General features: G+C 36.9%; 1 protein-coding gene across 2 annotated transcripts in view; it reads left to right on the plus strand.

The window, feature by feature from the left end:
* ARFIP1 (ADP ribosylation factor interacting protein 1) overlaps positions 1-13,488 on the plus strand; it is a 129,912-nt gene extending 116,424 nt beyond the window's left edge. For both annotated transcript variants that reach the window (XM_012508222.2, XM_012508223.2), the window contains exon 8: positions 11,639-13,488. In XM_012508222.2, coding sequence (XP_012363676.1) covers positions 11,639-11,794 — 156 coding nt within the window. In that variant the 3' untranslated portion in view covers positions 11,795-13,488. The remainder of the gene's footprint in view (positions 1-11,638) is intronic.
* Positions 13,489-13,718: the final 230 nt, after the last annotated feature.

Raw genomic sequence — 13,718 nt, forward strand, 5'->3', positions numbered from 1 at the left:
TTCCATGACTCATGTATACTTTGCTTTGTTAGATTAAAACATTCATAACTTTTTTCCTCATTCCTCATAAACTTAATAACATCCTGATTTTCTATCCTTATTTCTTCCCTTAAATTTTCAAAGATGCTTTTTTAAAAATTCACCTTAAGTTTTTTAAGGTGCTTGTTTTGTGCAATTATGCCTGATCCTAAAGAACTATATAAGGTATTATCACAAATTCCCTGCGGAGAGGCAACTTACAGTCTAATGGAGGAATTTAAATAAAATCAATTATATATAAAATGCTAACTTAAACATGAGAAAGAAATACAGAATTTGATGACGAAAAATGTTAGTGTGGGCTCAAAGTACCTGGTAAGCTAGGCAGTTTGACTTGAGCAGGACCACACAAGAATGGGTAACATGTGCATGGGCAGGAAAGAGTCAGAAAAAAAATTCTTGGAGAAACCCTGGATCATATGTTTAAGTGATTTGTAAACTTCTGTTGAGTCATCTTTTCCCTTCTTGAAGCACAGCATACTATTACTACTTACAGCCTTTTTTAAAAAGAAGAGTAATTGTTTTATCATAACAAATTTTGATAAGGCTTTTCCATTGGATGGGGCATTGGTTTGACTAGTTCCTATTGCCCAGTGTCCAAAGGCTGGTGAGCACAGGGTCTGCTCATCCCTGCGGTGACTTGGCCCCATTTTGTCACTTACCAGATAGCTCCAGTAGATCTGGATACCTGAGCTTTCTGTTTCTTGTTATGTAAATATGGAATTCAGTGACTCCCTCCACCCCCTCCAACACCTGCCTACATATTTGTCCCTTTTTTCTGGATTTCATAGGGATTTTGTGAGTACCTCAAGGGACAGGGACTAATTCTGAACTTGAGATCAGGAATGGGGTAAAGATCTGAGAGAAGTTATAGGATGGGTAAAAAAAGAAAACATTGATGGGATCCCCTCCTCTTTCTATTCCCTATGGCCTCGCATGCTATTCCGGGATCTCACTACCCCTAACTCTGTAACTATGGACTTCTGTGTGGTTTTGTAAAGAGGATTCAGTGCTGTCAAGCCCATGATTGTCAAACTCCTCTGTTAGGTTAATAACAATCTCCCAACTTTTTTTGAGATAACTTTATATCTCTCACCTAATTGATGAAATGAAATACCCAATTCCTTACCTACTCTTTTGTACCTGAATTGATTTTGGACTCGGAGATCAGATGGTAAATTATGATACTTTATGTTTTCTCTGCCAACTTGAAAGTGTGTTCATTCCTCCCTCCTCCCCATAGTGCCCAGGCCTTTCTCCAGTTAAAGCACATATCATACTATGTTGTGATTGCCTGCTAGTCTGTTTTTGCCCCTAGAGGTGCTCCATGGAGCATGGCCTTCCTACATTGAGTATTGAGTTAGTTGATAGACACTAATCTTTGAGTACTATAATCTATAAATGGAGGAAGCTTGCTATAAGGATTTTTATATATATAATACCTATATCTGTATAATACGTGATCTAGATGATTATATACCAGTGCACAGATGATAATCCTGGGGTTCAGAGAGCTTAAGTAGTTTGTTGAAAGCCTTACAGCCAGACCAGGATTCAAATCTAGATCTCTCTGACTCCACAGCCCTGCTTTTATTAAAGTATAATACAATGCTGTAATGCTGCCCAAGGTGAGATTGTTAAGATAGCAGAGAGAGAAGATGGAAAGATAACCTTGGAAAACAGAAGCTGTATTGATCACGTCCAAACTTGGAGCTCTTGGAAGGAAGGAAGGGTGGAAGGAAGAAAAGGAGGGAGAAAAGGAGAGAGGGAGAAGGGAGGGAGGGATCGAAGGGCGGGAACTAACACTGTAAAATCATGGAACAAAAAAGGCGATAGACTTTTTTTGCTAAAGGTGAGAAAATCTCTGCGCTCAATGTTAATGTATGTAATTATTGGATAAAGAATTATAAGACGTCACCACAGTTCTGTGACCTGCTGTTACTGGAGTCTATAGGTAATGTTCATCAATTTTCTTCTCTTCAGAACTCTGCCTTTTGTTTTTCCTTCTGTAAGGACTTTTTTTTAACGCTCTGCTTGTCAGTGATTTGTTGAAACCTATCCCAATGCATCAGAAGAATGTAAAAACCTACTTTTCTACCCCACTTGTAGTTCATATTTGATTTGTCTTTCCTTCTCTCACTCCCTTCCCAATGCCCACACCCATAATTTTATAGTGTTTCTCTTTCTCAACCAGTAGTTGCTTTAACATGACAGGCATTTCCAAAGCCATTGCAAACTAATAAAATTATACTCCACAAACCTAATAAAAGGCCAAGGTAGGTATATTTTCTTGCCTGTTATTCTTCTGCTCTCTTTCTGGGAAAAGTTCAGTGATGGGCAGGGAAAGCATTGAATGGTGTATTTTTTAATAGGAGTAAAGAAAGGAGTTGATACCTTACACGTTAGCAGTTGGGGACCTCTTACCAAAAAATGATTTGTTACAACTTTTTCTTACACACCTTTTTCTTACAACCAGCTACTATCCCAATATTTTTGTACATTTAATATAAACCCCTATTTCATAGAATTATTGGGAAAGCCAGTAACTGCTTTGAAGAACTTAACAATCATAAATATTAGGTTGGTGCAAAAGTAATTGCGGTTTTTGCCATTTCAATGGCAAAACCTGCCATTACTTTCAGTGGCAAAACCTGCAATTACTTTTGCACCAACCTAAATATATGAAGACTAATAACTTATTTTAACAGAAAATTGCTTTTTTAAACAAATTTAGTGCCTCTGAATAAGAAGGTCATATAATCTAAATTTTATTTGAAAAAGTTCATTTGGTAGAAATAAACTGTCTTTTATATGATTTTGATGTCAACAAGGTAATGCTTATCATTAGTTTTTTTCAGTCAGTAACTTTGTAAATGTTACTTATATTCTATTGATACATGCTGTGTAGGCAAGAGAAAGTTTTCAGTGTAGTCCACTTGGCATCATCTATCAGTTCTGCTCTTAAATTTCAGTTACCTAGTTTCTATTTAAAACTCTAGCTTGTCTTTCTGCCTTAGTAGTCAGTGTTAGAGTTTGTTTTGCCCTTTAACAATGAAAGTATTGTATGATACGTTTAGGTCACTCAACAGATGTTGCCGTAGTGGTTTTTCCCATTGTTTGGCAGATCTTTACGAAAGTTCTTCATAAGTGAGTTTGCAATGATTTAGTATATTTCTAAATTGCTATAATTGTTTCTGATGTTAGGTTTTCAAAATTTGTCAAATTTGCCGCCATTCCATTATAATTGTTACCTCTATCTTCTTTTGCTCCTGTTTTAAATCTCTGCCTTTCTGTTGTATTAATATTTTATATTTCAAATCATTTCTAACTTAGGACATAAATAGTTCAATAAAGACTTTTTCCTACTCTGTAAATATGGGAAGATTATATAAATGTTTAATGTTTTATTAATCTTCATAGTTTTAGCAAGAATTAACTTTTATTTCTTTCATCTGCTCCAATCCTGTGTTAGATCCTTGTCCCAAGGATGTTTTAATACAACTTCAAGGCCAGAGATAAAATTGGGAACAAGGTTAAAGTGCTGTGTGTCTTTTCTACACTACCACTTTTCCTTTAAGTGCTCTGTTGCCCTTTCTTGTCTGTTTCAAATTTTGTTTAAAAGGTTTCTAAAATGTTTATTGCCCATGAATAGAAGCAGATTAAAATAGGTGAAAGGACATAGATCAGTCTTGGAATAAGACATTCCTGAGTTCCCCAGATCCCAATCCATCTATCACCTGTCTAAACTTAGGCAAATTACTTAACTTTCTGAGTTTTCTTTATTTTTTGTTTTTCAACTGTACTGTGGACTTAAGACTGTACAAGGCCAGATATAGTGGCTCACACCTGTAATCCTAGTGCTTTGGTAATGCAGGGTGGGAGGATCACCTGAGGCCAAGAGTTTGAGACCAGCCTGAGTGACATAGCGAGACCGTCTCTACAGAAAATAAAAAAGTTAGCCAGGCACGGTGATGCGCGCCATTATTCCTAGTTATTCAGGAGGCTGAGGTAGGAGGATCACTTGAACCAAGGGGATCAAGGCTGCAGTGAGCTATCATTGTGTTGCTGCACTCTAGCTTGGGCAACAGAGTGAGACCCTGTCTCGGGTCTCGGGGTGGGCGGGGGGAGACTAACAGAGTAGATGTAAGGGTAATGCATTATGTGTCATATAGAAGGTGTTTCAAAAAGTTAGTGCTCTCCCACCATAACAAAGCATAGTCTACCAAAAATACCTGAAATACCTGCTCTTTCTTTCATTCTGTGCTCCTCAGTTCCTGTGGGCTGATAGCTTAAATATAGAAGTAAATTTAAAAAAGGTAAAGACTCTGAAATATTTCCTGGAACATTTTGGCTTTTTGTCCTTTCTCCTAAAAGTGGGATTTGAACTTCCTCTCACCTCACTTTCTTTGTCTCTCTCTGAAAGCCAGCGAGCGGTATTTGAGAAACCAGAATCTTTCCCAGGTTGACCTTTACAAGGTCAACTTGCCTGGTAAAGTGAACCTGATAAACCAAGTAAGCCAAATAAACTGAAATAATAATTTTATGTTCTACTGAAACTGCTTGTATAGTAACAGCACGATTCTCAAAATTGCAAAAATTTCTTATTTTAAAAATTGTATTGCAATTGCTTTTCTAATACTACTTAATTATTCCCTTTAATTGGTAATTATTTCAATGTGTTTAATAACCAAAATGTTCTGAGGATTCTCTGTAGCATGTCAGGAAGAATGGCATTGAGGACATTATACAAATGCATATCATAGTACAAATTAGTTAATAAAAGATAGGCAGAAAATATTCTAAGTTTTTAATTCATTTAGTTGAAAAAGAATATTCATATTGAGGATTGTTCATTATGTTTTGATTGGATGAGTCAACACACTATTCTTATGTAAATTTGTATCTGATTTAGAAGATACGCTATCAAAATTAAGCTTGTACTAGATTACAGTAATCAATACTAATAGAAAAATGAGGTAAATTATCTGTTTTGTTATAAGCCAAAGTGTGAACAATTAGCTTTTTAGAAAAAAAAAATAGCTTCTTATATTTGAGGATGACATTTTATACTTCATTTCCATTTGGAGTTTTTTTTTCTTTTGTTTTTACATTATAATTACAAAGTTGTGAATCCTCAAAGGTCCCCTCTGTACCAGGGAACTGATCTGATGTGCATGTATACTTTAAAAGGCTTTACACATCAATCTTCTGACAATTACTGGGAGAATGTTTCTTGTGGATATGGGTATTGTATCATTTTGTCGTGAAAACTAGAATTCAATCCTAAAAAGCACCATCTTTGATGTCCTATGGATTAAGTTGCATTGTGGGGTGGGGGGCCATTTTAAATACAAGAATACACTGAGCCTGAGCCTTTGTTAGTGGGCTACTGAGTTTTCCTCAGCTACAAAAGGAGCTGTCTCTCTGTGTTTAGTCAGCTACTCGGGGGTGGGGAAACAAACTGACTTATATTGACATTTGCTGAGCTAGTTAAAAATTTTTGGATGCCCTTCCCACTTTCTTTCTGACTCTCTAACTTTCTAGACCGTTAACAGCAGCTCCCTGCAAGGCCAATACATGAATTAAATCCCATACTCTGCTTTTATTCTCTCCTCTAATTCTAAAAGATTGGAAGTTAAAATTCTTTTTTTTAAAGTTATTTTTATTTTTATTTTAAGTTCATGGGTACACATGCAGGATGTGCTGGTCTGTTACATAGGTAAACGTGTGCCATGATGGTTTGCTGCACCTATCAACCCATCACCTAAATTTTTTTTTTTTTTTGAGATGGAGTCTCACTCTGTCGCCAGGCTGGAGTGCAGTGGCGCCGTATCAGCTCACTGCAACAACCTCCGTCTCTGTGGTTCAAGCGACTCTCCTGCCTCAGCCTCCCGAGTTGCTGGGACTACATGTGCGTACCACCATGCCCAGCTCATTTTTTGTATTTTTAGTAGAGACAGGTTTCACCACGTTGGCCAGGATGGTCTCGAACTCCAGACCTCGTGATCTGCCTGCCTCGGCCTCCCAAAGTGCTGGGATTACAGGTGTGAGCCACCGTGCCTGGCCCCATCACCTAAATATTAAGCCCCGAATGCATTAACTATTTATCCTGATGCTCTCCCTCCTCCGGCAACCCACCGGTCAGCCCCAGTGTGTGTTGATCTCCTCCCTGTGTCCATGTGTTCTCATTGTTCAGCTCCCACTTATAAGTAGAACATGTGGTGTTTGGTTTTTTGTTCCTGTGTTAGTTTGCTGAGGATGATGGCTTCCAGCTACCTCCATGTCCCTCTAAAGGACATGCTCTTGTTCCTTTTTATGGCTGTATAGTATTCCATGGTGTATATGTACATTTTGTTTATCTGGTCTATCATTGATGGGCATTTGGGTTGATTCCATGTCTTCACTATTGTGAATAGTGCTGCAGTAAATATATGCGTTAATGTATCTTTATAATAGAATGATTTATATTTTGGGGGGTATATACCCAGTAATGGGATTGCTGGGTGAAATGGTATTTCTGGTTCTAGATCCTTGAGGAATCACCACACTGTCTTCCACAATGGTTGAACTAATTTACATTCCCACCAACAGTATGAAAGTGTTCCTATTTCTCCACAGCCTTCCCAGCATCTGTTGTTTCTTGACTTTTTAATAATCGCCATTCTAACTGGCATGAAATGGTTGATGGACATTTGGGTTTTTTCAGTTTTAAGCTATTACAAGTACAGCTATTATGAACTTTCATGTAGAAGTCTTTGCTTTCATTCCTCTTAGACAAATACCTAGGAGTGGAATAATTGTGTTACATAGTAGGTGCATATAAGTTTTTAAGAAACTGACAAACTTTTCTAAGATGCATATATCATTTTGCATTCCCCACAACTGTGTATGATAGTTTCAGCTGCTCAGCATCCTGGTCAATAAGGAGTATGGTCAAGGTTTTTTAATTTTAGCCATTCTAGTGGATGTGTAGTAGCATCTCATTGTGGTTTTAATTTGGATTTTCCTAATAACTAAAGATGTTGAGCATCTTTTTATGTGCTTATTTGCCATCTGTGTTTTCCTTGATGAAATATCTGTTCAAATTTTTTACCTGCTTTTTGGTTAGATTATTCTTACTGAATTGTAAGAATTGTCTTTTTTTTTTTAAGATGGAGTTTCGCTCTGTTGCCCAGGCTGCAGTGCAGTGGTGCAATATGGGCTCACCACAGTCTCCGCCTCCCGGGTTCAAGCGATTCTCCTGCCTCAGCCTCCCAAGTAGCTGGGATTACAGGCGCCCGCTACCATGCCTGGCTAATTTTTATATTTTTAGTAGAGACAGGATTTCATCATGTTGGCCAGGCTGGTCTTGAACTCCTGACCTCAGGTGATCTGCCCACCTCGGCCTCCCAAAGTTCTGGGATTATAGGCGTGGGCCACTGTGCCTGGCCAAGAATTCTTTATGTATTCTAGAATCAAGTTCTTTGATGTCTGTTTTGCAAATATTTTTTCCAGATATATGGCTTACTTTTTCATTTTTGTGTCTTTTGAAGAGAGAAATATTTTTGAAGTCCAATTTATCGATGTTTTTCATTTATAATTTATGCTTTGTATATATTGTTTAAAACTCTTTGCCAAACCAAAGATCATTAAGATTTTCTCTTATGTTTTTTTCTATAAGTTTTTGTAGCTTTAGCCCTGACACTTGGGCCCATGATCCATTTCAAATTGAATTTTGTATGTCATTTGAGATACAAGGGTCAAGGTTCATTTTTCATTACTTAATCCTTGAATCACTTCTCTGTCCACTCTCTTATGAGCTTATCTAGTCATGTGGCTTTAAATATCATCTGTATATTAATGACTCCCAAATTACAACTGTAGCCCAAACTGCTATTTTAAGAGATACCTCAAACACGTCCAAAACTAAGCTGTTAATATCCACCTTTTCTCCTCTTCCATGCCTGCCCCTCTCACAGTCTTTGCCATTTCAGTAAATGCAACTTCATTCTTTCAGTTGCTTGGAGCAAAACTCTTAGCACATCTTTGTGTGTTCTCTTTCTCTGTCACCTCCCATCTTGATCTGTTGTCAGATTCCATTGGCTTCATCTTCACATTATATTCAGAATCCCACTTCTTCTCATGATCTTTTACCACTGTAGTCCAAGCCACCATTATCTCACCCAGGTTATTGCTGTAATATTCTAATAGGTCTCTCTACTTCTACCTTTGCATGTTTATTAAATTAAATGTTGTCATTTTTCTGCTTAGAACCTACCAGTAGCTTTTCATCTCATTCAGACAAGGAGCCAGATCTTTTTAATGATATCTAAGGGCCTGCACCATCTAGCCACCCATTACCTATCTTACCACATATACCAGGCCCTTATTCACTCTGCTGCAGTCATACAGGCCTTGTTGGTGCTTCTCAAACATACCAAGCACACTGCCTACCTCAGGCCCTTTGAACTTGCTTTCCTCTGTCTGGAATGTTTTTCTTCCAGATAACTTAAAGTTTATTCTCTCACTTCCTTAAATCTATATTCAACTGTTACCTCAATGAGCCTTTCCTATTTAATTGCAACTCTCACCCATACATAACAGCTCACATTCCACATTGCTGCTTTATTTTCCTCTGTAACATGTATCACTGTCTAACATACTATATATGTTAGATGTTTCTCTTTTTTCCCTCAATAGAACATAAACTTTTTGAGAAGAGATGTTTGCCTTTTTTGATTGCTTGCATTCCCAACCCCTAGAGAAGTGCCTGACACATAACAATATGACCCTGTGTAATATTTATTATATGAATGGAGATAAGTAACATTTTAGGTGGTTTTTTCCCTCTGAATATAAAATGGGATGTCTGTAGTTCATTAGAACATTGTGAACAGGGCAAGTCTTCAACAAAGTTGATATAGACAGACTTTAGCTCTCATAATCTCTTTCCCTTTTTTAATAAACAAAAGATTGTTTAACGTACAGACAAAAATAACAAAAAAAGCAGCCATGTTCCCACCACCCAAGTTAAGAAACAAATATTATTAATACTTTTGAAGCATCCTTTGTGCTTTACCCTTACTTTATCCTCTCTACTCTCCTCCCTCTATAAACCTATTCTGAATTTGTTTATTGTTCCTATTGGTTTTCTTTATAGTTTTGCCACATATGAATGTATCATTCAGTTTGAACTCTATGTAAGTGGAATCCTCCTACCACAGGCATTCTGCAAGTTGTTTTGCTTGACCTGATACTCCTGAGTTTCATCCATAATGATACATGTAGCTACAGTTCATTTATGTTTACTGCTATATCGTATCCCCATTGCGTTGAGAGACCACTCTATCTGTTCTCCTGTATATACAACTTTGTGGTGGTTTTCTTGCTTTTTTAATGCTAAAAACAGTGTTGCCATGAACATAATTGTACATGTTTCATGAAACACACATGCAAGTTTTTCTACGGCAGATTCTTAGGGGTAAAATTACTGTTCCATAGGGCATTTGTATCTTTCATTTTACTAGTTCATGCCAGATTGTTTTCAAAAACAATTGTACATATTTATACACCTGTCAATAGTATATAGTTGTTATAATATTTAGTTTTCTTAATGTGGAGGGTATATAGTGGTGTCCCGTGTTAGTTTTAATTTGCATTTTCCTATTTCCTAATGAGGCTGGTTATCTTCTCAGATGTAATTGGCCATTCCTGTTTCCTCTGTGAAATGTTTATCTGTGTTACTTGCTCTTTTTTAATTGGGCTGTTTTTGGTTTCTGGGAGTTCTTCATATATTCCAGATACATATTCTTTCCCAGTTATATATAAAGCAGATACCTTTTCCCAGTATGTAGCTTATCTTTTCACTATCTTTTGATGAATAGCAATTCTAAATTTTAGGCCGGGTGCGGTGACTCACTCCTGTAATCCCAGTACTTTGGGAGGCCGAGGCAGGCAGATCACGAGACCGTCTTGGCCAACATGGTGAAACCCTGTCTCTACTAAAATACAAAAAATTAGCCAGGCGTGGTGGTGCATGCCTGTAATCCCAGCTACTTGGGAGGCAGAGGCAGGGGAATCGCTGGAACCGGGGAGGCAGAGGTTGCAGTGAGCTGAGATGGCGCCTCTGCACTCCAGCCTGGCAACAGAAGCAAGACTCCATCTCAAAAAAAAAAAAAAAAAAAAATTCTAAATTTTAATGTAGTTTAATTATCAATCTTTTTCTTTATAATTTATGGGTTTTAAGCCTTACTTAAGAAATTCTTTCATATATAACATCATACAGTGATTTTTCTACCCTCTGTCAAGGCAGATTGCCCTCGAAGCACTCCTTAGACCTGTCCCTGACAACCTGTTCTACAGAAGAGATCTGAGACTCAGTCACAATGGCAGAGGCGACTGAGACCAGCTCAGTTTTGGAAATCATTTTCAGAAATGGCTAGAGAGAATGTGGGGTGTGTGTGTGTGTGTGTGCGTGTGTGCATGTGTGTGTGTGTGTGTAATATAGTGAAACAGAAATTTTCTATCCTGTTTTTTCATTTACCATCATGTTTTAAATATTTTTACATCATTTATTATTAAAGTTATTAATGAATGTCATATTGTATGGGAATCAGAATTCTTATTTGACATTTTGCAGTTGTAAATAAGACCTCAGATGGCCGGGCTTGGTGGCTTACGCCTGTAATCCCAGCACTTTGGGAGGCTCAGGCAGGCAGATCACCTGAGGTCAGGAGTCTGAGACCAGCCTGGCCAACATGGTGAAACCCCATCTCTACCAAAAATACAAAAATTAGCTGGGCATGATGGTGCACACTTGTAATCCCAGCTACTCGGGAGGCCGAGGCATGAGAATCGCTTGAACCCTGGAGGCAGAGGTTGCAGTGAGCCAAGATTGCGCCACTGCATAACAGCCTGGGTGACAGAGCAAGACTCTGTCTCAAAAAACAAAACAAAACAAAACAAAAACAACCTCAGGAAACAATTTATGAATCTTTTTGAGGCATTGTTTATTTCTTTAAGAAAGACTTATAGAGGTAGTATGACTTGGTTAAAATATACTCTTGATATCAGCAGAAGTAATAAGCAGTTGAAAATAATTGAGAGTCATATGAGCTTTAAGTAAATTGATTTTCTGGGCAACACTTCCTACTTGCTTGATTCTTTACAAAGAAAGTCAATATTTAAAAGTATCCAGCCTACTTGGCTTACATAAAGCTTAGATTTAATGATGTCCATATTTACTATTCATACATTGTATAGCAATTATATATAATTTTCCCTTTCTGATATCTCACATGATTTTGAATGTACTTGGTTTGAGGAGGATTTAATGATATTTTTAATTAATCCTCTCAATAATGTTTGAAAATGGTTAATAGGGTATATATTTTGGCATCTTAAAACTGACCTATTCTCTTTAGGGTAATTAAAAAGTCATCAAAGGCTCAGTGACCCTGCAAGGCAGTGTACACTTGGTATGTGTGAAATACTTGGTCATTATTAAGCCAGCTTTTCTTCAAGAGAGATACCCCATTTAATTAAGGAATGTAATAAATCACTCTCTATTTTATTGTTATTGGTGTTAATGCTTGGTCTTGTAACTCTGCCCTGTCCACAGGTTAAAGTATTGCACAATCAGCTGGTCCTTTTCCACAATGCCATTGCCGCTTACTTTGCTGGGAATCAGAAGCAGCTTGAACAGACACTTAAACAGTTCCATATCAAATTGAAAACCCCTGGAGTGGATGCCCCGTCTTGGCTTGAAGAACAGTAAAATCACAGCGGAAAATAAGAAAGTCGTGTTGTTATATTTCTAAACAAACCTAACAAGAATTAAGCAGAGTTGGGGGAAGTGGGAGGGGTGACAAGCATTATAGTGATTCTTGCACAAACAGCTTTAATTTTTCCCTTTTTCATACTTTAACAATTGAACTGTTAAGGGTGGTTTTAATGTAAACATAGTTTCTATAATCTGAACACAATAATTTTCCTTTTTGAGAAATCCTTTTGTATTGTGAGGGTTGATGGCTATTTCTGTAGTTTGAAAACATCTAATAGAGATTTGCACTGACAAGATAAAAATTCAAGGTTTTTGGTCCTGGAAATGAGGGCCAATTGTAACTTTTCCAAAGGGAGGTTTACATGATTTGTATCAACATCAGATATTTTATATATGAATATATTAAACATCTTTAAGAGATTCATTTTCATGTATTAAAGAAAAAAGAAACTATTTTGCAGAGTAAAGTTACATGGTGTTCCTGCAGCGTCCACACAGAGGCAGCAGCTCTAATGAATGATTAGCTTGTGGAGTTGTGGCAAATACCTTTTTAAAAATGAATCTGTACCATTGTAATTTTATTTAGACTTTTTTTTAAAGACACAGAAATCACACTGTCATTTCTGTGAGGCTTTTAAGCTTATGAATTTGCTTCACCCAAAGTCATTGGACAGTTACGTTTGCAATTTCTTTTGGTTCGTAACAAAACCTGCTTAAGAGAATTTTTTTTTTTGGCAGGTGGACGTGGGAATGGAAATTCTTAATGGTTTCTAGAGTAGAAATCTGTACTTAGAAAACTAGTTTTTGGGTCAGTTCCATTTTGATAGAAGTGAACACATAGACAGCTTTTATTGACTTCCATATGTAACAACACCGTTTAAGCCTTAAATCACAGATATGTGCCTTCTCAGATACAGTAATTCTTGTTCAACCAATGTACAAAATCCATAAAGAAACCCCTGTTGGATAATGTTTGATGTGTCTATTCCTTCCATGGAATGGAGCACTATGTATAAATGTTGGGTTTCTTTGTACTTGTTAAGCCACATTTGAGGTTTATGGTAAAAATCATCTTTTGAGTTTGCTCTTTGGTTTTTCTTCATTCCTTTTGAGGAATGGGAAAACAGAAGGATTCTTTGATTTGGGTAATGAAGAGGTAATTTGGGACAGTGTGGTGGTACCAGGAAGAAAGAGGATTGGAAAGGCCAGTACTGTTTTAGTTGCTTGGCACTATTGGTTTTGTTATAATGTGGTTCCCCTGTCCACTACATGGTTCTATCAGTGTAGTGTAATCCATTTTCAATGTAAAGCTCTTTCAGTTTTTGTCATAGACATAAATTAATATTTTGAGAGGCATCCCTCACCTGTTCATTTCTTCTGTGTTGAAATGAAGTACTTAAAATTACCGTTATAAATGAACTTTGTGGACTGTAAGATTCGTTATATATGTTCAAATGCCTTTTAGCTGGCTTTTTAATTAATATGCCTGTTTTGAGCGCTTAATACAATGTAATGTGATCGTAAATCATAAACCTATTTTAAATCATTCCTTCCTGTATATTTGTACTCAGAGAGCCTTATTTTATTCTTCCAGCAGAATTACTACTTGTGATAGTTCATTTACATTCCCCAGAATGTGCCTCTGGTGTGAATTTTGTATTCTTATTAAAAGTGTTTGCTGCAGTAAATCGTTTCTCTGGACCTTCATAGTTTAAGAAGTAACTATTTGGAAATTCTGAAGACACATGATTTGCCTTTTCTGAACCTTAAAAAAAAAAAGGTGCGTCTGTCACTTGTAATTGTTTTAGCTCAGTAAGCAATTTTTTTTCCAATGTGAATTTCTTTTGAGAGCTGAACATGTCCATTCTTAACCACATTTCAATAACAGTTATTGTAGCTAAGGAGCTAAATAGTTTCA

Source organism: Nomascus leucogenys, chromosome 7b, assembly GCF_006542625.1.
Source record: "Nomascus leucogenys isolate Asia chromosome 7b, Asia_NLE_v1, whole genome shotgun sequence".
NCBI lineage: Eukaryota > Metazoa > Chordata > Mammalia > Primates > Hylobatidae > Nomascus > Nomascus leucogenys.